This window comes from Hyla sarda, chromosome 2 (assembly GCF_029499605.1).
Source record: "Hyla sarda isolate aHylSar1 chromosome 2, aHylSar1.hap1, whole genome shotgun sequence".
Lineage (NCBI taxonomy): Eukaryota > Metazoa > Chordata > Amphibia > Anura > Hylidae > Hyla > Hyla sarda.
Window position 1 is genome coordinate 117,910,425 of NC_079190.1, and position 21,638 is coordinate 117,932,062.

At 45.3% G+C, this 21,638-nt stretch overlaps 2 protein-coding genes across 2 annotated transcripts in view; both read left to right on the forward strand.

Annotated features, from left to right (window-relative positions):
• The window catches only part of ASIC1 (acid sensing ion channel subunit 1), a 355,544-nt gene that overhangs the window by 35,792 nt on the left and 298,114 nt on the right, over positions 1-21,638 (forward strand). The window lies entirely within an intron of this gene.
• On the forward strand, positions 15,965-19,838 carry LOC130355345 (uncharacterized). The gene is made up of 2 exons (XM_056555383.1): positions 15,965-15,981; positions 18,283-19,838. Exon 2 carries the CDS (start codon positions 18,372-18,374, stop codon positions 19,248-19,250), a length of 879 nt encoding a protein of 292 aa, XP_056411358.1. The 5' UTR covers positions 15,965-15,981; positions 18,283-18,371; the 3' UTR covers positions 19,251-19,838.

Genomic DNA, 21,638 nt, shown 5'->3' on the forward strand with positions numbered 1-21,638 from the left:
ATACCCTGTCATCAATTGCCATTTCCATATAAATGTCCTCTTAAAGGGGTACTCCGGTGAAACACTATTTTTTTAAATCAACTAATGCAAGAACATTGAACAGATCTGTAAATTACTTCTACTTAAAAATCGTAATCCTTCCAGTACTTATCAACTGCTGTATGCTCCACAGGAAGTTCTTTTCTTTTTTTTATTTCCTTTCTGTCTGACCACAGTGGTCTCTGCTGAAACCTCTGTCCATTTTAGGAACTGTACAGAGTAGGAGCAAATCCCCATAGCAAACCTCTCCTGCTCTGGACAGTTCCTGGCATGGACAGAGGTGCCAGCAGAGAGCACTGTGTTCAGACTGAAAAGAAATTCAAAAAGAAAAGAACTTCCTCTGGAGCATACTGCAGCTGATAAGTACTGGAAGGAATAAGATTTTTAAACAGAAGTAATTTATAAAAATCTCTTTTACTTTCTGGCACCAGTTGATTTAAAGATTTTTTTTTCCAGGGGAATCACTTAAGGACTCATGGCATACAGGTATGCCCTGACGCCCTGGTACTTAACCCCTTGGGGACGGAGCCCATTATGACTCTAAGGACGGGAGCATTTTTTTCAAATCTGACCTCTATCACTTTATGCATTAATAACTCTGGAATGCTTTTACTTATAAATTTGATTCTGAGATTGTTTTTTCGTGATATATTCTACTTTATGTTAGTGGTAAATTTTCATCCATACTTGCATCATTTCTTGGTGAAAAATTCCAAAATTTGATGAAAAAATTTAAAATTTAGCATTTTTCAAACTTTGAAGCTTTCTGCTTGTAAGGAAAATGGACATTCCAAATGTCCAAAAAAGAAATGCATTTCCTCTGATATCATGACCACAGTGCTCTCTGCTGACCTCTGCTGTCCATTTTAGGAACTGTCCAGAGCTGGAGAAAATCCCCATAGCAAACATATGCTGCTCTGGAAAGTTCCTAAAATGGACAGCAGAGGTCACCAGAGAGCACTCTGGTCATGACATCAGAGGAAATGTATTTCTTTTTTGGATTTCTCTTTAGTATACAGCCCCTAAAAAGTACTGGAAGGATTAAGATTTTTTAATAGAAGTCATTTACAAATCTGTTTATCTTTCTGGCACCAGTTGATTTAAAAAAAAGTTTTCCACGGGAGTACCCCTTTAAGTGGTTAACATCGAACATTAGGTATTTCCTTACTCTAGAGAAATTGGGTTACAAATGTTAGAGTGATTTCTCTCCCTTTAACCCTTGTAAAAATTCAAAAACGGGGTCTACAAGAACATGCGAACAAGAAAACAATCTCGGAATCAGAATGAAAAGTAAAAGCATCCCAGAGTTATTAATGCTTAAAGTGAGAGTGGTCAGATGTGCAAAAAATGCTCGGGTCCTTAACGTCTTAAGGACGTAGGGCGATCAAAGTTGGCCACCGCATCTGAAAGTGAAAGTAAACGCTTCCTGGCAGCTCAGGCGGGCTGATTGGGACATCGCGATAAAATCGCGATGTCCCGATCAGCTAGGACGTGAGCGGGGGTCCCCTTACATGTCTCTGTGGCGTCCGATCAGGGTTTGATTGCTCCAAGCCTGAGCTACAGGCTTGAGCAATCGAGCGCCTATCTCGCTGATCCATGCAAAGCTATGACTTTGCAGGGATCAGCATAAGAGATCAGTGTGTGCAGTGCTATAGCTCCCTATGGGAGCTATAGCACTGCAAAAAAAAAAAGGTGAAAAAAAGAAGTTGACAAAGGTCATTTAACCCGTTCCCTAATAAAAGTTTGAATCACCCCACTTTTCCCATAAAAAAAATAGTGTAAATAAAAAGAAACATATGTGGTATTGCCTATAAAAATATATTGTTAATTAAATCGCACGGTCAATGGCGTACGCGCAAAAAAATTCCAAACTCCAAAATTTTTGGTCCCTTTTTATATCATGAAAAAATGAATAAAAAGTGATCAAAAGGTCCGATCAATACAAAAATGGTACCGATAAAAACTTCAGAACACGGCGCAAAAAAAGTAGTCCTCATACTGGCCCGCACGCGGAAAAATAAAAAAGTTATAGGGGTTAGAAGATGAGAATTTTTAACATATAACTTTTCCTTCATGTAGTTATGATTTTTTTCGGAAGTACGACAATATCCAACCTATATAAGTAGGTTATAATTTTAACCGTATGGACCTACAGAATAAAAATAATGTGTTATTTTTACCGAAAAATGCACTGTGTAGAAATGGAATCCCCCCAAAAATACAAAAGGACATTTTTTCTTATATTTTGTCGCACAATGAATTTATTTTTCGTTTTGCCGTGGATTTTTGGGTAAAATGACTAATGTCACTGCAAAGTAGAATTGGTGGTGCAAAAAATAAGCCATAATATGGAATTTTATGTGCAAAATTTAAAGTGTTATGATTTTTAGAAGGTGATGAGGAAAAAATTAAAATGCAAAAACGGAAAAACCCTGCGTCCTTAAGGGGTTAAGGGGAAAATGGGCTGGGTCCTCAAGGAGTTAAAGGAGTTATCCACCATAAGGTGATTTTAGTACTTAGCTGCAAGACAGTAATGGACATGCTTAGGAAGGATCTGAGCTTGTGTTGGGGCTAAATAGTTTTGTTGTGAGATTATCATAACGCTGTGGCTAGCTTTTTGTGAACTGGCTATTTCCTGTTGGAGTTTGTTACCTTAAACTACAAATACCATGATTCCTTGTATGTAAGTGTAAGGGCACTTTTCTCCCTCCCACACAACAGTCACCCCACCCATTGAAACACACCTGTGATCCTTTTAATGTAATAGACCAATGTTTTCTGACCAGGGTGCCTCCAGCTGTTGCAAAAACAGAATGATCTTCCTCCCACCCAGAGGCCGCTCCACCCATTGAAGCAAATACAGACTCCCTCTGATCACCTGACTAGTGATTTGATGTCTCAAGTTACACTGCAACCTGGAAAACCCTGAGACGACACAAATTTTGTATGCTGTTAGAAATAAACCTTGGGTGAAAAATCACAGAATTATGAGACAACCATAAAACACAGGTACAAACACTATATTGTGAACTACACTAACTTTACCGCCCCTGTAAAAAAGTTAAATAAAAAAATGTTTAAGTCTTTGAGTTGATCCATCTTAGTTCAATTCAGAGGTCGTCACAGCAAATATGCAGTAAATACAGCACCACGCCAAGACGTTCTTAAGAGAGTTTTATTCACAAGTGACACTTGTCCTAAAATAACCTTTTTGGGGGGTTGGTGGGATGATGCTGCTGCAATTCCATATTTGCTGTAATCTGAAACTGGGTGGGACAGACCAGGGGACATGCACCCAAACTTCGTGTTGCTGCTTCTACAATATCTTTTGCAAGCTCACAGAGTTTGACACAACATGACCCTAAAGGTACCACAGAAGACGAACCCTTTTAGTGCTGACTTTGCAACCAGTATCTAAAATCAATTCCTCGGGATGATTCAAAAATAACTTATTAGACCTTGTTAATAATATTTCTTATGTGTTATGATAACAACAAAGATTACTGTAAAATTCAATGGGCACCTGGCCATGTTCTGCATAGATAAGGAATGTTAGAGGGGTACTCCACTCCTAGACATCTTATCCCCTATCCACAGGATATCTGATCGTGGGGGGTCCGGCTGCTCCTGCCCGGCACCCTGGTAATCCGCATGCATGGAGTGACCTCCTCTCTGTGCCGGATTACTGGTGCCCACAGCCCAAATCTGTGCCTGACACTCCCCCTCCATATATCTCTAGAGGAGATTTGGAGGTACGCAAACACTGTTGGGGAGATTTATCAAAACCTGTCCAGATGAAAAGTTGCCCAGTTGCCCATAGCAACCAATCAGATCGCCTTTTTCATTTTTAACAAGGCCTCTGCAAAATGAAAGAAGCGATTTGATTGGTTGCTATGGGTAACTCAGGAATTTTTCCTTTGCACAGGTTTTTATAAATCACCTCCTGTATCTCCTTCTCTCCCATATACATGAATATAGGTGGCATGATAACCACGGCCACTCCGAAGCCTAGCACAGCTGGCGCTCTGAGCATAAATCGAACACCTTATCCCCTTATTGCTATGGATAGGGGATAAGATGTCTAGTACTGGAGTACCCCTTTAATGTTCTCTGGAGGTTGATTGTATAGACATATTCTGTCTTTATTTGTTACAAGCAGTACCTAAAGGTGGCAATAGAAGCAATGGAGGGGGAATTATCAAGACATTTAGAAAGCTTTTTAAACGGCGTTTGTCGCACAAAATGTCGCACAATGGGTCCCTGAGACTTTTTGTGCCACATTTGCTTTAGAAACTTTTCCATGATTTCTACCCATTTAGAGTACTTTGTGCAGTGGTCACTGATTTACTAAGTATGACTTTTTGCGAAATGTCCCAAAATTGTTGTAAGATCCCAGAAATAGATGGTTTCTTTGGTAAATTCAGCCCTGCCCTACATTTTCTGTGCGACTTTTGAGTCAGGGTAAAAGTGATTTTTAACACCAAAGTCGCATGTCCGCACAAAATCTGCGCCTTTTTTCGAAGTTGCATCAGCGAAATTTATCAAAGTCTGGGCACCGTTTGATAAATTTGTTGCAAGTCCGCAACTATCGCTACAACTTTTGTGCTCTAAAACAGTTAAAGGGGTACTCTACTGGAAACATTTTTTTTTAAATTAACTGGTGCCAGAAAGTTAAACAGGTTTGTAAATTACTTCTATTTAAAAATCTTAATCTTTCCAATACTTATCAGCTGTTATATGCTCCACAGGAAAAATTTTCGTGGTGACCCACGGTGAATGGCGGGACCACGGGGTGTAGCGGTGTAGATGGAGGGGCAAGATGGTATTAACCCCCGGGGCAAGGTGTTGTTAACCCCTAATGTTCGTGACGCCAGAGTGGTTTTTGGGTACCTAAACAACACGATTGGTATCTGAGCTATTCCAATGGCTAGACAGTGAAAGGAGAGTCCATGACCAAGTTATGGTTTAACGGAGGCTTTACTGAGTTAAGACAGGTGTTATTATCTTCACAGCTAGGCCAGAATCCCAGAGAGGTGGCCAGGAATACAGAAGGACCTTGCAGCTTGCTGGGACCAATTACCGTATATACTCGAGTATAAGCCGACCCGAGTATAAGCCGAGACCCCTAATTTCAACCCAAAATCCCAGGAAAAGTTATTGACTCGAGTATAAGCCTAGGGTGGGAAATACCTCATCCCCCCCTGTCATCATCCAGACCCGTCATTAACATCCTCATCATCCCCTTGTCATCATCCCACACATCCCCCCTTCATCATCCCCTTGTCATCATCCCACACATCCCCTTATCATCCCACACATCCCCCCTTCATCATCCCCTTGTCATCATCCCACACATCCCCTTATCATCCCACACATCCCCCCTTCATCATCCCCTTGTCATCATCCCACACATCCCCCCTTCATCATCCCCTTGTCATCATCCCACACATCCCCTTATCCCACACATCCCCCCTTCATCATCCCCTTGTCATCATCCCACACATCCCCTTATCCCACACATCCCCCCTTCATCATCCCCTTGTCATCATCCCACACATCCCCCCTTCATCATCCCCTTGTCATCATCCCACACATCCCCTTATCATCCCACACATCCCCCCTTCATCATCCCCTTGTCATCATCCCACACATCCCCTTATCATCCCACACATCCCCCCTTCATCATCCCCTTGTCATCATCCCACACATCCCCTTATCATCCCACACATCCCCCCTTCATCATCCCCTTGTAATCATCCCACACCCCCCCCCTTCATCATCCCCACCCCCCTTCATCATCCCCACACCCCCCCCCCCCCCCTTCATCATCCTCTTCTCATCATTCGCCCTCAGTGGTCTTCAACCTGCGGACCTCCAGAGGTTTCAAAACTACAACTCCCAGCAAGCCCGGGCAGCCATCGGCTGTCCGGGCTTGCTGGGAGTTGTAGTTTTGAAACCTCCGGAGGTCCGCAGGTTGAAGACCACTGCGGCCTTCAACATGCGGACCTCCAGAGGTTTCAAAACTACAACTCCCAGCAAGCCCGGGCAGCCATCGGCTGTCCGGGCTTGCTGGGAGTTGTAGTTTTGAAACCTCCGGAGGTCCGCAGGTTGAAGACCACTGCGGCCTTCAACATGCGGACCTCCAGAGGTTTCAAAACTACAACTCCCAGCAAGCCCGGGCAGCCATCGGCTGTCCGGGCTTGCTGGGAGTTGTAGTTTTGAAACCTCCGGAGGTCCGCAGGTTGAAGACCACTGCGGCCTTCAACATCATCCAGCCCCCTCTCACCCCCTTTAGTTCTGAGTACTCACCTCCGCTCGGCGCTGGTCCGGTCCTGCAGGGCTGTCCGGTAAGGAGGTGGTCCGGTGAGGAGGTGGTCCGGGCTGCTATCTTCACCGGGGGCGCCTCTTCTCCGCGCTTCCGGCCCGGAATAGAGCCGTTGCCTTGACAACGACGCATCTGCGTCGTTGTCAAGGCAACGTGAGGCCGGGCCCGAAGCGCTTAGAAGAGGCCTCCCCGGTGAAGATAGCAGCCCGGACCACCTCCTCACCGGACCACCTCCTTACCGGACAGCCCTGCAGGACCGGACCAGCGCCGAGCGGAGGTGAGTACTCAGAACTAAAGGGGGTGAGAGGGGGCTGGATGATGTTGAAGGCCGCAGTGGTCTTCAACCTGCGGACCTCCGGAGGTTTCAAAACTACAACTCCCAGCAAGCCCGGACAGCTGATGGCTGCCCTGGCTTGCTGGGAGTTGTAGTTTTGAAACCTCTGGAAGTCCGCAGGTTGAAGACCACTGCGGGTGGGGGAGTTCACTCGAGTATAAGCCGAGGGGGGTGTTTTCAGCACGAAAAATCGTGCTGAAAAACTCGGCTTATACTCGAGTATATACGGTAGACTTGTAATAGACTTTAGAATCTTGACTTTAGGCTGGACTTGACTATAGGTAGTAGTGACAGTAGACATAGACTTGACTTACTTGAATGACTGTAGATTGGAGGCCTTCCATGTGCTGGACAGTGTTTGCTGGTCTCAGTAAAGAGCACAAGCAAAAGAGAGAGAATTGTAATGGCCGCCCCCGTATATAGAGAGGAGCTGAGCCAAAGCCCATTGGTCAAGCTGCGCGTCATAGGTTAAACTGGTGCCCTCTGGGTAACATGTGGTAACATAAACATATCAGGTGACCTCTCACAGGTCCATTATACTAACTATACATTAATACACTGACTACAATCCTATGACAATGAATGACAGTATAGTAACAGCAGGAGAGACACTGCAGGAGAGCCCCAGATCACTGACAGGACCTAAGTGTAGTGCAGGACCATGTCCTGTACTGGGACATTACACTTTTCTTTTAGAATTTTCTTTCTGTCTGACCCCAGTGCTCTCTGCTGACATCTCTGTCCATGTCAGGAACTGTCCAGAGTAGGAGCAAATCCCCATAGCAAACCTATCCTGCTCTGGACAATTCCTGACATGGGCAGAGATGTCAGCAGAGAGCACTGTGGTCAGACAAAAAGGAAATTCAAAAAGAAAAGGACTTCCTGTGGATCATACGGCACCTGATAAGTACTGAAAGGATTAAGATTTTTTTTAATAGAAGTAATTTACAAATCTGTTTAACTTTCTGGCACCAGTTGATTTAAAAAAAAAAAAATGCTTTCCAGTGAAGTACCCTTTAAGAATTCACACCACTCTTTGTAAATGCTCCCCCCCAATGTAACAATGTTTTGTAGTAGCTTTTTAATTCATCATAATCCTGTAATTGTGACATGTATATGAAGATCTGACAAGATCGGAACAATAATTTCCCGTCAGACACATTCCATATACTGGTCATAGGATGTCAGTGGATTCATTGTAACATGAAATTGTTACAATAAATCCCCTCTTTTATTGGACAGGAAATAATGGCATGATCATGTGTGTGGTGTTCATGGTCAGTGTTAGTGCCGGATCATCTTTTACTCTCCAGGTAAATGTCATAGATCATTTGGATTCAGCCATGACAACAAGTGGCATTCAGCTCTTCAGGAACACTTATGAAATTACCCTAGAAAATCAATGCAAGGTATAAGGCTTTTAACAGAGCACAATCAGTATAAGAGTAGATGCTACTAGAATATTCCCAGTTGGCGGCATCTGACTCCTCGCCTTCCTTTCCAGCTTAGATTGTGTTGCAACATAAAATAGGGTTCTTACATAAAAGGTGTAATAGTAGTATTATTTTCATTAAAGCCAATGAAAGGCAGAAAAAATATTAGCTTGGAAGTATTTGTCGTTGAAAAATACGACTGTAGACAAGGCGATCTAATACCACAGAATGGTGGTCTCCAAATTGTGACCCTACAGCTGTTGCAAAACTACAACTCCCAGCATGCCCAGAGAGCCGTTGGCTGTCTGGGCATGCTGGGAGTTGTAGTTCTGCCATAGCTGGAAGGTCATAGTTTGGAGACCGCTGCCATAGATCAATAGTCTTCTTCCAACAGTTGGAAAGCCAAAGGATGTAAATCCCTGCTGTAAAATAAAGAGGCGCAACTTGACATTTTTGGGTCCCAGTGTATTGATTTGTAAGATGAAATCCCCCCCCCCCCCTCTCCTATCATGTGAAATTTATAATTCAGGGTAAAGATGCCCCATCTAGAATATTATTGTGATGGACTGGCTTAAAGTGGGAGGCAGCAAAAATATACAAAGGGGTATTAAAGGGGTATTTTATAATTTTTTTTCTTTTAGCCATTAAAAGAAAACTTTTTTTTTTTAGATCGACTGGGGCGAGAAAGTTAAACAGATTTGTAAATTACTTCTAGTAAAAAATCTTAATCCTTCCAAAACTTTTTGGGGGCTGTATACTACAGAGGAAATGTTTGTCTTTTTGGATTTCTCTTCTGTCATGACCACGGTGCTCTCTGCTGACCTCTGCTGTCCATTTTAGAAACTGTCCAGAGGAGGAGAAAATCCCCATAGCAAACATATGCTGCTCTGGACAGTTCCTAAAATGGACAGCAGAGGTCAGCAGAGAGCACTGTTGGTCGTGACATAAGAGAAATCTAAAATGAAAAACATTTCCTTTGTTGTATACATCCCCTAAAATGTACTGAAAGGATTAAGATTTTTTAATAGAAGTAATTTACAAATCTGTTTAACTTTCTGGCACCAGTAGAACTTTTCCACGGGAGTAACTCTTTAACCCCTTAAGGACGCAGGACGTAAATGTACGTCCTGGTGAGGTGGTACTTAACGCACCAGGACGTACATTTACGTCCTGTGCATAACCGCGGGCATCGGAGCGATGCCCGTCTCATGCGCGGCTGATCCCGGCTGCTGATCGCAGCCAGGGACCCGCCGGCAATGGCCGACGCCCGCGATCTCGCGGGCGTCCGCCATTAACCCCTCAGGTGCCGGGATCAATACAGATCCCGGCATCTGCGGCAGTGCGCGATTTGAATCAATGATCGGATCGCCCGCAGCGCTGCTGCGGGGATCCGATCATTCATAACGCCGCACGGAGGTCCCCTCTCCTTCCTCCGTCCGGCTCCCGGCGTCTCCTGTTCTGGTCTGTGATCGAGCAGACCAGAGCAGAAGATGACCGATAATACTGATCTGTTCTATGTCCTATACATAGAACAGATCAGTTTTAGCAATCATGGTATTGCTATGAATAGTCCCCTATGGGGACTATTCAAGTGTAAAAAAAAATGTAAAAGTAAAAAAAAGTGAAAAATCCCCTCCCCCAATAAAAAAGTAAAACGTCCGTTTTTTCTTATTTTACCCCCAAAAAGCGTAAAAAACATTTTTTATAGACATATTTGGTATTGCCACGTGCATAAATGTCCGAACTATTAAAATAAAATGTTAATGATCCTGTACGGTGAACGGCGTGAACGGAAAAAAAAAAGTCCAAAATTCCTACTTTTTTAATACATTTTATTAAAAAAAAATTATAAAAAATGTATTAAAAGTTTTTTATATGCAAATGTGGTATAAAAAAAAAGTACAGATCATGGCGCAAAAAATGAGCCCCCATACCGCCACTTATACGGAAAAATAAAAAAGTTAGAGGTCATCAAAATAAAGGGATTATAAACGTACTAATTTGGTTAAAAAGTTTGTGATTTTTTTTAAGCGCAACAATAATATAAAAGTATATAATAATGGGTATCATTTTAATTGTATTGACCCTCAGAATAAAGAACACACGTCATTTTTACCATAAATTGTACGGCGTGAAAACGAAACCTTCATAAATTTGCAAAATTGCGTTTTTCGTTTTAATTTCCCCACAAAAATAGTGTTTTTTGGTTGTGCCGTACATTTTATGATATAATGAGTGATGTCATTACAAAGGACAACTGGTCGTGCAAAAAACAAGCCCTCATACTAGTCTGTGGATGAAAATATAAAAGAGTTATGATTTTTAGAAGGCGAGGAGGAAAAAATGAAAACGTAAAAATTCAATTGTCTGAGTCCTTAAGGCCAAAATGGGCTGAGTCCTTAACCCCTTAAGGACTCAGCCCATTTTGGCCTTAAGGACTCAGACAATTTAATTTTTACGTTTTCATTTTTTCCTCCTCGCCTTCTAAAAATCATAACTCTTTTATATTTTCATCCACAGACTAGTATGTGGGCTTGTTTTTTGCGCTACCAGTTGTCCTTTGTAATGACATCACTCATTATATCATAAAATGTATGGCGCAACCAAAAAACACTATTTTTGTGGGGAAATTAAAACGAAAAACGCAATTTTGCTAATTTTGGAAGGTTTCATTTTCACGCCGTACAATTTATGGTAAAAATGACGTGTTTTCTTTATTCTGAGGGTTAATACGATTAAAATGATACCCATTATTACATACTTTTCTATTATTGTTGCGCTTAAAAAAAATCACAAACTTTTTAACCAAATTAGTACGTTTATAATCCCTTTGTTTTGATGACCTTTAACTTTTTTATTTTTCTGTATAAGCGGCGGTATGGGGGCAAATTTTTTGCGCCATGATCTGTACTTTTTTTTGATACCACATTTGCATATAAAAAACTCTTAATACATTTTTTATAATTTTTTTAAAATAAAATGTATTAAAAAAGTAGGAATTTTGGACTTTTTTTTTTTTTTGTTCACGCCGTTCACCGTACGGGATCATTAACATTTTATTTTAACAGTTCGGACATTTACACACGCGGCGATACCAAATATGTCTATAAAAAAAATGTTTACGCTTTTTGGGGGTAAAATAGGAAAAAACGGACGTTTTACTTTTTTGTTGGGGGAGGGGATTTTTCACTTTTTTTTTTACTTTTACATTTTTTAACATTTTTTTTTACACTTGAATAGTCCCCATAGGGGACTATTCATAGCAATACCATGATTGCTTATACTGATCTGTTCTATGTATAGGACATAGAACAGATCAGTGTTTTCGGCGATCTCCTGCTCTGGTCTGCTCGATCACAGACCAGAGCAGGAGACGCCGGGAGCCGGACGGAGGAAGGAGAGGGGACCTCCGTGCGGCGTTCTGAATGATCGCATCCCCGCAGCAGCGCTGCGGGCGATCCGATCATTCATTCAAATTGCACACTGTCGCAGATGCCGGGATCTGTATTGATCCCGGCACCTGAGGGGTTAATGGCGGACGTCCGCGAGATCGCGGGCGTCGGCCATTGCCGGCGGGTCCCTGGCTGCGATCAGCAGCCGGGATCAGCCGCGCATGACACGGGCATCGCTCCGATGCCCGCGGTTATGCACAGGACGTAAATGTACGTCCTGGTGCGTTAAGTACCACCGCACCAGGACGTACATTTACGTCCTGCGTCCTTAAGGGGTTAAGGGGTTAAAGGGGTACTCCGGTGAAAACCTTTTTTCTTTTAAATCAACTGGTGGCAGAAAGTTAAACATATTTGTAAATTACTTCTATTAAAAAATCTTAATCCTTCCTGTACGTATTAGCTGCTGAATACTACAGAGCAAATTCTTTTCTTTTTGGAATGCTCTCTGATGACATCACAAACACAGTGCTCTCTGTTGATGTTATTATAATAATGCTTTATTTATTATTCTTCTTAGTGGGATTTGAACCCAAGACCCCAGCACAGCAAGGCAGCAGTGCTAATCACTGCTATGCATGGTTGCTAAATGGACAGAGATGTCAGCAGAGAGCACTGTGCTCGTGATGTCATCAGTGTTCCAAAAAGAAAGGAATTTCCTCTGTAGCATTCAGCAGCTAATAAGTACTGGAAGGATTAAGATTTTTTAATAGAAGTCATTTACAAATATGTTTAACTTTCTGCCACCAGTTGATTTAAAAGAAAAAAGGTTTTTTACCGGAGTACCCTTTTAAGCCCAGGATGCCAAGTTATAATACTGTATAATACACTTTGTCCAGTTTTCATGCATGGGACCCACACCTGGAAGTGCTGTAGTGCAAGTCTATAAAGTTTACTGTTGTCTCTGACCTTTCTTAGAATCCCATGCAGCCATGGACAATATGTCATAAGTCATATGGTCTCCACGAGGCGTGGTTATGCTTCAGTGGGTGGATAGCATTAGTTGAGTAAATTCCTTGAACCCAGTACAGCAGAGCCATACTCCCCTGAAGACCATGTGACTTATGACTCATTCTCTCTGGTCACATGGAATGCTGGGAAATATCAGAGACAACAGTAAAATAAAAACTTGTACTACAGAAATTCCAGGTGTGGGTCTTGTGCATTAAAATGGGACAAAGCAGGACATGGAGGTAAAAAAAAGTGTATTACAATGTTTTATAACTTGGCATCATGGGCTCAAAGAGAAAAAAAATCCTGGGTACCCTTTAAAAGGGTATTCCACTGGCCAGCGTTTGGAAGTAAATGTTCCGAATGCTGTTTTAGCATTGAGGGGGCGGGACCATAACACCACGAGGGGCATGGCCGACCCCCGCAGAGCGAAAACAGCTTTCATAACATTTACTTCCGAATGCTGGCCAGAGGAGTACCCTTTTAAGGGCTTTAAGGGGCACAATGATCTGCAGGAGAACAAGCTTGTCACTATGGCGGAACATCCACAGCGGTCTGCTAGATTCAGTATCAGGCAGCTATAACTTTCTCCAGTTGGGGGCTGCAGTTTAGGGCAGAATAGTGGGTTGGGGGCGAGTGCAGGACTTGTTTGTTTCCTACCTTAGACGTGACACATATTCTTGCTGTCACCTGTCTCCAGTCAGGTACCAGAGAAGGCTGAATGCAGTAGTGTAATCTGTTCCTCAATAGTGATGTCTATTGTAGACAGTGAATGTTACATGCAAGAAGAGCACACTCCATTGTTTTATTTCCAGCAGATCAAATACTACGGTTTGTTAATGAAAAGAAGACATCTGAGAAACTACTTAATGAAGAGTATTACAATCATTTCCTTAAAGGGGTACTCCACTGGAAAACATTTGTTTTTAAAACAAATGGTGCCAGAAAGTTAAACAGATTAGTAAATTACTTCTATTAAAAAATCTTAATCCTTCCAGTACTTATTAGCTGATATTTGCTCCACAGGAAGTTCTTTTCTTTTTGAATTTCCTTTCTGTCTGAAACAGTGCTCTCTGCTGACACCTCTGTCCATTTTAGGAACTGTCCAGAGTAGGAGAAAATCCCCCATAGCAAACCTATATAGCAGCTGATAAGTACACGAAGGATTAAGATTTTTCAATAGAAGCAATTTACAAATATGTTTAACTTTCTGGCACCAGTTGATTAAATTTTTTTCCAGTGGAGTACCCCTTTAAAGAAAAGTATGCTTTTGGCACACAATTTCCAGTTTAAAGCAGCAACTGCTGGCAAAAGATTATTGGTAAACAAATACAACTTAAAGCGTACCCGTCAGATACAACAAAAAATAATTTTTTTTTATATATCACTAAGTATCTAATCCTGACCATGTTCATCAAATTTTTATGTTTCTAGCACCTTTATTTTTTTATCACACTTCTAACTTAGCTCACTAGTCTGAATTCCTCTCAAATGGAGGGGGCGTGGCCTCACTGTGCAGGTCTCCGCCCCCTCCCTCAGTATGCTGTCTGCTCACATCTCCCCTAGCATTAGCCAAACTACAACTCCCAGCTTGTCCTCACTGAGAGCAGCCGGACACAAGCTGACAGTGGGAGGATTTTTCCTCTAGGTGTGAGCCCTGCAGTCACAGCTGTCAATCAAGGAAGTGTGTCCATGACATAGGTGATGACGCATGGACACAGCAGGACTAGTATGTGTCCAAGCAGGCAGGGGGGCAGTTGTTTGACTGGCTTTTTCAGTATGAAATTCAGAAAATTTTCTAATGAAAGCAATTGCAAAAGCTATTGGTTATACAAGCTTTACAACATATCAAAAGTATTTGTATCTGACAGTGCCCATTTAAGTCAACTTACAACAAAAAATGTGCTGTTTACAATATATAGGATTGTCAACTAAATATTGTATTCCATGAAACCTAAGCTGTAAATAATTTAGAATCATCCACTAGTTGCTATGCCAATGGCGATCTGATGAGTTTGTAGGTTACCTGGCCGAATAGGCATAGGTAGCCCTGACTGTGGGGACGAAAGGGTTAAGAAGCAGGAAGAAATAGCAACCCTCCCACTCCAGTACCTTGGGGAGGGGTTTTCCAAAGGGGGTACGCCCAGGGGTATTTACTGGGTGTCCTGCAAGCAGCTCTCCCTCTTGTGTTCCAGCATCCAAGGTGAGAGCATCCCCTGTGATGGCTGACGAACAGTTTTGGTGTGGTTTCCGGGAGCGGGTGCTGGCTGATGCTTCACTTATCCCCCGCATTTTAGCGGAGCTCGGGGACGCTGCTGCGATGCGTGCCCCGGCTCCTGTTAGCTCCCCTGTTCCTGTTGCAGCCCCTGTTGATTTACTGTCGGCTCCGGCGGCGGCCCCGCGGGGCCGACGTACTTCTAGACAGAGGCGCCCCCCTTCCAGGCTTAGCCCCAGTCCCCCTCACCTTCCCAGCGGCGCCCGGCGTGCTGGGGAGGCCGCGCGCACGGCGCCGGGATCCCGGGCCTTCGCGGCCAGCATTGGCCCAGCGAAGTGTCGGGCGGTAGCTCCGCCCCTTCCGGTTTCGGCTCCCCGCACTTCCCGGCGCGCTGTCTCGGCTGCAGCTAGGGCTGAGCGCGGATCCTTAGTGGCAGGTCAGATAATGGGCGCACAGGCCTCTCATAATTCGCAGGCATCCTCTTCAGCTGATGAGGTGCCTGGTACCCCTCCTGTTTTCCAGGGTCCCAGTGTGGTTCCAATTGCAGGCAGCAGCTATACTAGTCTCCCTGAAAATGCCCCTTTGCTGCCTGCTGTAGTAGATTCTATGGATGTGGGTAGTGAGCCTTTATTTGAAGATGCTGTAGAGGTTGTGGGAGTGGGCCAGGGTTTGCTGCCTCCTATCTCTCAGGCTACAATTTTAACCCCTGCTCCACAGCCACATAGTGCCCCCAGCCCCTTGCATAACCCCCTCCCTCCCCCCCCCCCCTCCCCCAGTGGTTGCTGCTGCACAGTTGCCGGCGCCTATAGTCAGCCGGCCACCGCGTGACCGTGATGGTTATGGGTCTGTGAGTCGGTCCCGTGGGCGTCGGTCCCGATCGTCCTCCCGGGGTTCTGGCCGATCGCGCAGAAGCAGAACTGCTGTGTCGCATCATGGGTGTAGGAGACGTTGTCGCCGGGAGTCCAGGAACAGGGACAGGTCCCGCAGGTCCCGTTCATCCCGCTGGCGTTCGCCCTCCTCCTCGGGGGAGAGTTCCTGGAGTTCCGTTAGCCCGGACAGGAGGTCTCGTAGGCGTTCGGGCAGGCGACACAGGTCCAAGCCTGCTCGGAGGTCTTCAAATGGAGCTGACCGACAGGGGGCTGTAGATACACCTGCACCCGCGGAGCGTGTGGACCCTGCTCCGGTTCCTCAGTGTGGACCTTCATCTTCTCCGACTGTTGTTCCTGCGCAGACGGGTGAGTTCAACTTTGCTGGGGTTTGGGGTGATGCGGGTTCTGATCTTTTGCCTACTCTTAAAGCGGTTTTGGCTAGGTTGGAGGGTTCACAGGCTAGTCCTGCTCCCGTGGTTAGGAAGGTTTCCCCGGTACGGGCGGGGGTACATAAGGAGTCATTCTTTTGTGGTGTCAGTCCCCTTGGATCGCATGTTGAGTTGGCTGTGAAAGAAAAGATTTGGGGGAACCAGTATGTTGATGTCTGGTCGTTGGTGTCGGTGGACCAGCACACCATTGATAAGGAGCGTAGGCCTCAGCCTGAAAAGTCTTTTCCAGCTAGGCCAAAAGTAGCTAAGACTATGGGAAATTGGGTTCAGGCTTTTGCTGTTTTGGGTTGTATAATGGGTGAAAAGCATCCTGAACGTTGTTCGGAGCTTTTTATATATATGGACTCGGTGTATAATGCCTACAAGTCTCATGGGGGTTCGGCCTGGTGGCGTTATGACGAAGAATTTCGTCGTCGCCTGGCCTTGACGCCCGAGGTTGGTTGGGGAGTTAAGGCAACTGATGTTTGGTTGCGCTTGATGATGGCCCAGAAGGGAACCCCCTTTCAGTCTGGGGCCGCTGGCCCAGCGGGGACACCAGGGTCAGTGGCCGTGCGGCGTCCCGGCGCATGCTGGCTATTTAACGAAGGACACTGTAAGTTCCTTAACCTGTGCAAATACAAGCACGAATGCTCCGTTTGCGGAGGTGGCCACACTGCAACGCGTTGTCCACGGGCCCCGAAGCTCCCGGGGCGTCCCGCAGCTGCCGGTGAGGGGAAGGACGCCGGTGAACGTGTCCGCGATGTCCCCGTGGTTAGAGCGGTACCCCAATAAGGAGTGCGCCCGAGTTTTGAGGGATGGTTTTTCCCAGGGGTTTTTTATCCCCTTTGTTTTGGGTTCTGATGCTGGGGAGTACCCCGACAATTTGAAATCTGCCAGGGAACGCCCGGATGTGTTGAGTGAAAAAATTGGAAAGGAGGTGGCCCTAGGGCGCTTTATGGGCCCGTACCGCCACCCTCCGCTGCCTATGTTTAGAGTTTCCCCGTTGGGTGTGGTGCCTAAGAAGGAGGCTGGAAAATTCCGACTTATCCATCATTTGTCCTACCCGAAGGGTACATCTGTAAATGATGGGATTCCGAAGGAGGATTCCTCGGTTTCCTACGTGTCTTTTGACAGGGCAGTGGCACTAGTGCGAGGAGCGGGGCCTGCAGCCTTAATGGCGAAGTCCGATATTGAATCGGCTTTTCGCCTGCTCCCGGTACATCCGGAGTGTTTTCATTTGTTGGGTTGTCGTATGGATGGTGATTTCTATTATGATGTCTGTTTGCCCATGGGTTGTTCTATCTCATGTCACTACTTCGAAATGTTTAGTACGTTTTTGGAGTGGGTAGTACGTTTTGAGACGGGCTGTTCATCGGTGATTCACTATCTGGACGACTTTTTGTTCGTTGCCCCTGCGGGTTCCCCCAGATGTGGTTTCCTGTTAAGTACTTTTCGTTTTTTGATGCAGCGTTTTGGTGTTCCGCTGTCTGCAGACAAGACGGAAGGTCCGTCCACAGTAATGTCTTTTTTGGGTATTGAGATTGATTCGGTGGCTATGGTTTTTCGTTTGCCTTCTACTAAGTTGGAGATTATGTTACAATGGGTTGAGTGTTTTTGTGAGGCGAAGAAAGTCACTCTTCGGCAGATGCAGGTGCTCTTGGGGCATTTGGTTTTTGCCTGTCGGGTAATGCCGATGGGTAGGGTTTTTTCTAGGCGTTTATCTTTAGCGACCAGGGGAGTTGCCCTACCTGGTCACCGGATCCGCATCTCTCGGTGTCTGAGATCTGATTTGTTGGTGTGGCGGGAGTTTCTGCGGTGTTATAATGGCCATACCTGTTGGCAGGCGGAGGAGGTCTGCAGCGGTGAACTGCAGCTTTTCACGGATGCTGCAGGATCGGTTGGTTTTGGTGCCTTTTTTGCTGGTGAGTGGTGCGCGGAGGCGTGGCCGCCGGATTGGGAAGAGAGGGGTTGGTGCCGGAACTTGGCGTTATTGGAACTTTTTCCTATCGTTGTGGCTGTTGAGCTGTGGAGTGGTCGTTTCAGTAATCAAAGGGTTTGCTTTTGGACGGACAACGCAAGTGTGGTGCATTGTATTAATAGCTTGTCTTCCTCTTCTCTTCCTGTCTTGTCGCTTTTACGTCACTTGGTTCTCCGTTGTTTGGAATGCAATATTTGGTTCCGGGCTCGGCATGTCCCGGGTGTTGATAATGTTATTGCTGATTCTTTGTCTCGATTTCAGTTCCAGGACTTCAGGAGGTTGTGCCCGACGGCAGAGCTGGAGGGTCGAGCGTGCCCGCCTTTGGTCTGGGGCCTAGTGACAGGAGATTGATGCCACTACTGGAATCATCGATGGCGGCCTCTACGTGGTCGGGACATGGTAAGGCGTGGAAGGAGTGGTGTCTTTTGGTGTATGGGCGAAATGTGTCTGGGTGTTCTGATTCGAGATTGGAGGTAACTGTGGACTACTTATTGTCATTGCGCGCTTCACATTTTTCTGCTTTAGTGGCGCGGCGCAGGCTGGCGGGGGTTAGTTTTTATTTTCGCTTACTGGGGTGGGAAGATGTTACAAAACGTTTTTTGATTCAGCAATCGCTGAAGGGATGGCAGCGTACTCATGTCCGCAGGGAACAGCGGCGCCCTGTTTCCTATACTTTGCTTGTCTCGCTAGTACAGGCCTCGGTCAGTTGCTGTTGTTCCCCTTTTGAATCTGCCTTATACTCCGCTGCTTTTTGTGTTGCGTTTTTTGGTGCTCTGCGGGTGGGGGAGTTGGTTCCTTCCTCTAAGCAGGGTTCTGGTGGTTTGCTTTTTGAGGATGTGGTTTGCTCCAACGGTGTTTTGCAGCTGCGTATTCGGCGGTCGAAAACCGATCAGGCGGGAACGGGAGCTTGGGTTCGCCTTCAGTCGGTTGATGGCCCGGCCTGCCCGGTGCGGGCGGTTTCCGCTTATTTGTTGATTCGTGTTTCTGGCAGACAATTTTTCTCTCATGCTGATGGTTCGGCTTTGTCCCGTTTTCAATTTCAGTCGCTGTTCAAGCGGTGTCTGCAATACGCGGGGGCCCCCCCTTCCGAATTCGGAACGCATTCCTTTCGGATTGGGGCGGCTACGGAGGCGTCCAGGGCAGGATTGTCCGTGTCTGATATTCAGCGTATTGGGCGTTGGCGCTCGGATTGCTATGCTGGTTACGTGCGCCCTGAATTGTTGCTTTAACCTGTTTTTCCTTTTAGATCCTCCGGTTGCTACGGTGGTGTTCTTGGGCCACTCCTATGTTCATCGGGCGGCACAGCGAGCGGCCTGCCGGCCTGGAGGGAGATCGTTGGGTTTCCATCAAGTCGATGCCCAATGGAGGGGGATTCCGGGTATGAGATGGCCTCAAGTGCTCTCGGAGACGGTGGACCTGTCCGGTAGGCTGAGATCGGGAGTTGTTTTGGTTGTCCACGCGGGTGGCAACGACCTATGTTTCACCAGGGTCCCCGAGTTGATAACCATTATGAAAGCGGATGTGGAACGGCTCGGTGGATTTTTCTCCGAGATGGTTCTGGTGTGGTCGGAGATTGTTCCACGGGTAAAATGGCAGGGTGCCAGGGATGCAGAGGCCATTGAGCGGTCTCGCCGTTTAGTTAATTCCAGGATGGCGAGGTTTGTTCGGTCCAAGGGCGGTGTGGTGGTCAGGCACAGGGAGCTGGAAGGGGATAATAGGAGGTTTATGATAAGCGATGGTGTCCACCTCAACGATATTGGGCTGGACATCTTCCTTTCTGGTCTTCAAGATGGCGTTGAACAGGCCCTTTTTGTATTGAGTGGGGGTCGGAGCTCCGTGTAGGAGTACACGGGCTCCTTCAGTGGCGTAAAGGAGGTTTATTTTGGGGAGTTTTGAGGTGCCGAAGGCAGCACATGCACGCTGTGGAGACAGTGGGGCATACTGCTTCGGCTGAAGCAGTACTTCGGCAATAAGAAGTTGGTTTTTCATGGTTACTGCTATGCAGTGTTATATTTATTTAACAGAGTTACATATATTTAAATAAACGAGCTGTGACCACCACCCAGCCCACTTAAAAGGTTCATGAGTGTCAGTGTTTTATTTCAGAGTGGGAGAATTTAGATTTAAGATCTGTTAAAAGGTTTGTCCGTACAGTCTGTAGGTTACCTGGCCGAATAGGCATAGGTAGCCCTGACTGTGGGGACGAAAGGGTTAAGAAGCAGGAAGAAATAGCAACCCTCCCACTCCAGTACCTTGGGGAGGGGTTTTCCAAAGGGGGTACGCCCAGGGGTATTTACTGGGTGTCCTGCAAGCAGCTCTCCCTCTTGTGTTCCAGCATCCAAGGTCCCGCCCTCCCTCCCTGGTTTTTGCTTTCCTGTTTGTTTTGTTTGTTCAACTGGGCGTCCTGTTGTGGGACGTTCGGTTTTTTGTTACCCCTTTTATATAAAAAAAAAAAAAAAAAAAAAAAAAAATTAAATTAAAAAAAAAAAAAAATATATATATATTTTCCTTTTTGATGATCAATTTCAATATACTTTGTGTGATTTTGTAAGTCACAGCTGGCGTAAAGGAGGTTTATTTTGGGGAGTTTTGAGGTGCCGAAGGCAGCACATGCACGCTGTGGAGACAGTGGGGCATACTGCTTCGGCTGAAGCAGTACTTCGGCAATAAGAAGTTGGTTTTTCATGGTTACTGCTATGCAGTGTTATATTTATTTAACAGAGTTACATATATTTAAATAAACGAGCTGTGACCACCACCCAGCCCACTTAAAAGGTTCATGAGTGTCAGTGTTTTATTTCAGAGTGGGAGAATTTAGATTTAAGATCTGTTAAAAGGTTTGTCCGTACAGTCATAAGCAGATTTAAAGTCAAAATTCTAGCATTTATATTGTACTGAATGATGCAGAGACAGAGAAGAAAGTTTAGCATAGATAGCACAGCTAGCATTCTTCCTTACTTGCTAACATTCTGTAGACACAACATTGAGGAGCCAGACATGGGGGAGCTCCCTGCTGTGTCACCCTGCCTTGGTCAGGATATGAAAATTCTGATTTAAAGCTATGAACACATTCTTTAATACAAGAAGTAGAGAGCCTTAATATAACTGTATATAGCTTAAGGCATTCCTCATCTATGAAGATGTTCCATATAAACAAATACAAAAGCAACTGTGGCCAATGCAACGCTTTTAAAGGCTCTAGGCAAAACATTGTGTGGTGGCCTCCTCCTGTTTTTTGGCAGGAGTGATACAGCTCAGTAGCTCAGAAAAATCAAGCTACAGGTAAAAGCTGAAATGAATACAGCTAAATAATACCGCCATATGGAGCCAAAATAATACTGCCATCTTTAGTGCACCAAGCAGATAATTACGTCTGTTAGCTGCAGGGAAGAGGCTGTCAGTGGAGCAGAAATGACTTCACTCTTCATTGCCATCGACTGCCAAACCTCAAGGGCACCTGTCATGGGCGGATGGAGGCCTCTGGGAGGTGGTGGCCCTTTTGTCTTATCTTAGGACACTGACACTTGACAATGACCAAACTAACAATGGCGCAAAATATTGTAAAAATAAAACATTTATTCATTTTAAATTCCAAAATAGCAGTTAAGCTGTTCAGA

Excerpts from the sequence above, each read along its gene's own strand:
- LOC130355345 (XM_056555383.1), top strand. The coding sequence starts at position 18,372 with ATGCCACTACTGGAATCATCGATGGCGGCCTCTACGTGGTCGGGACAT.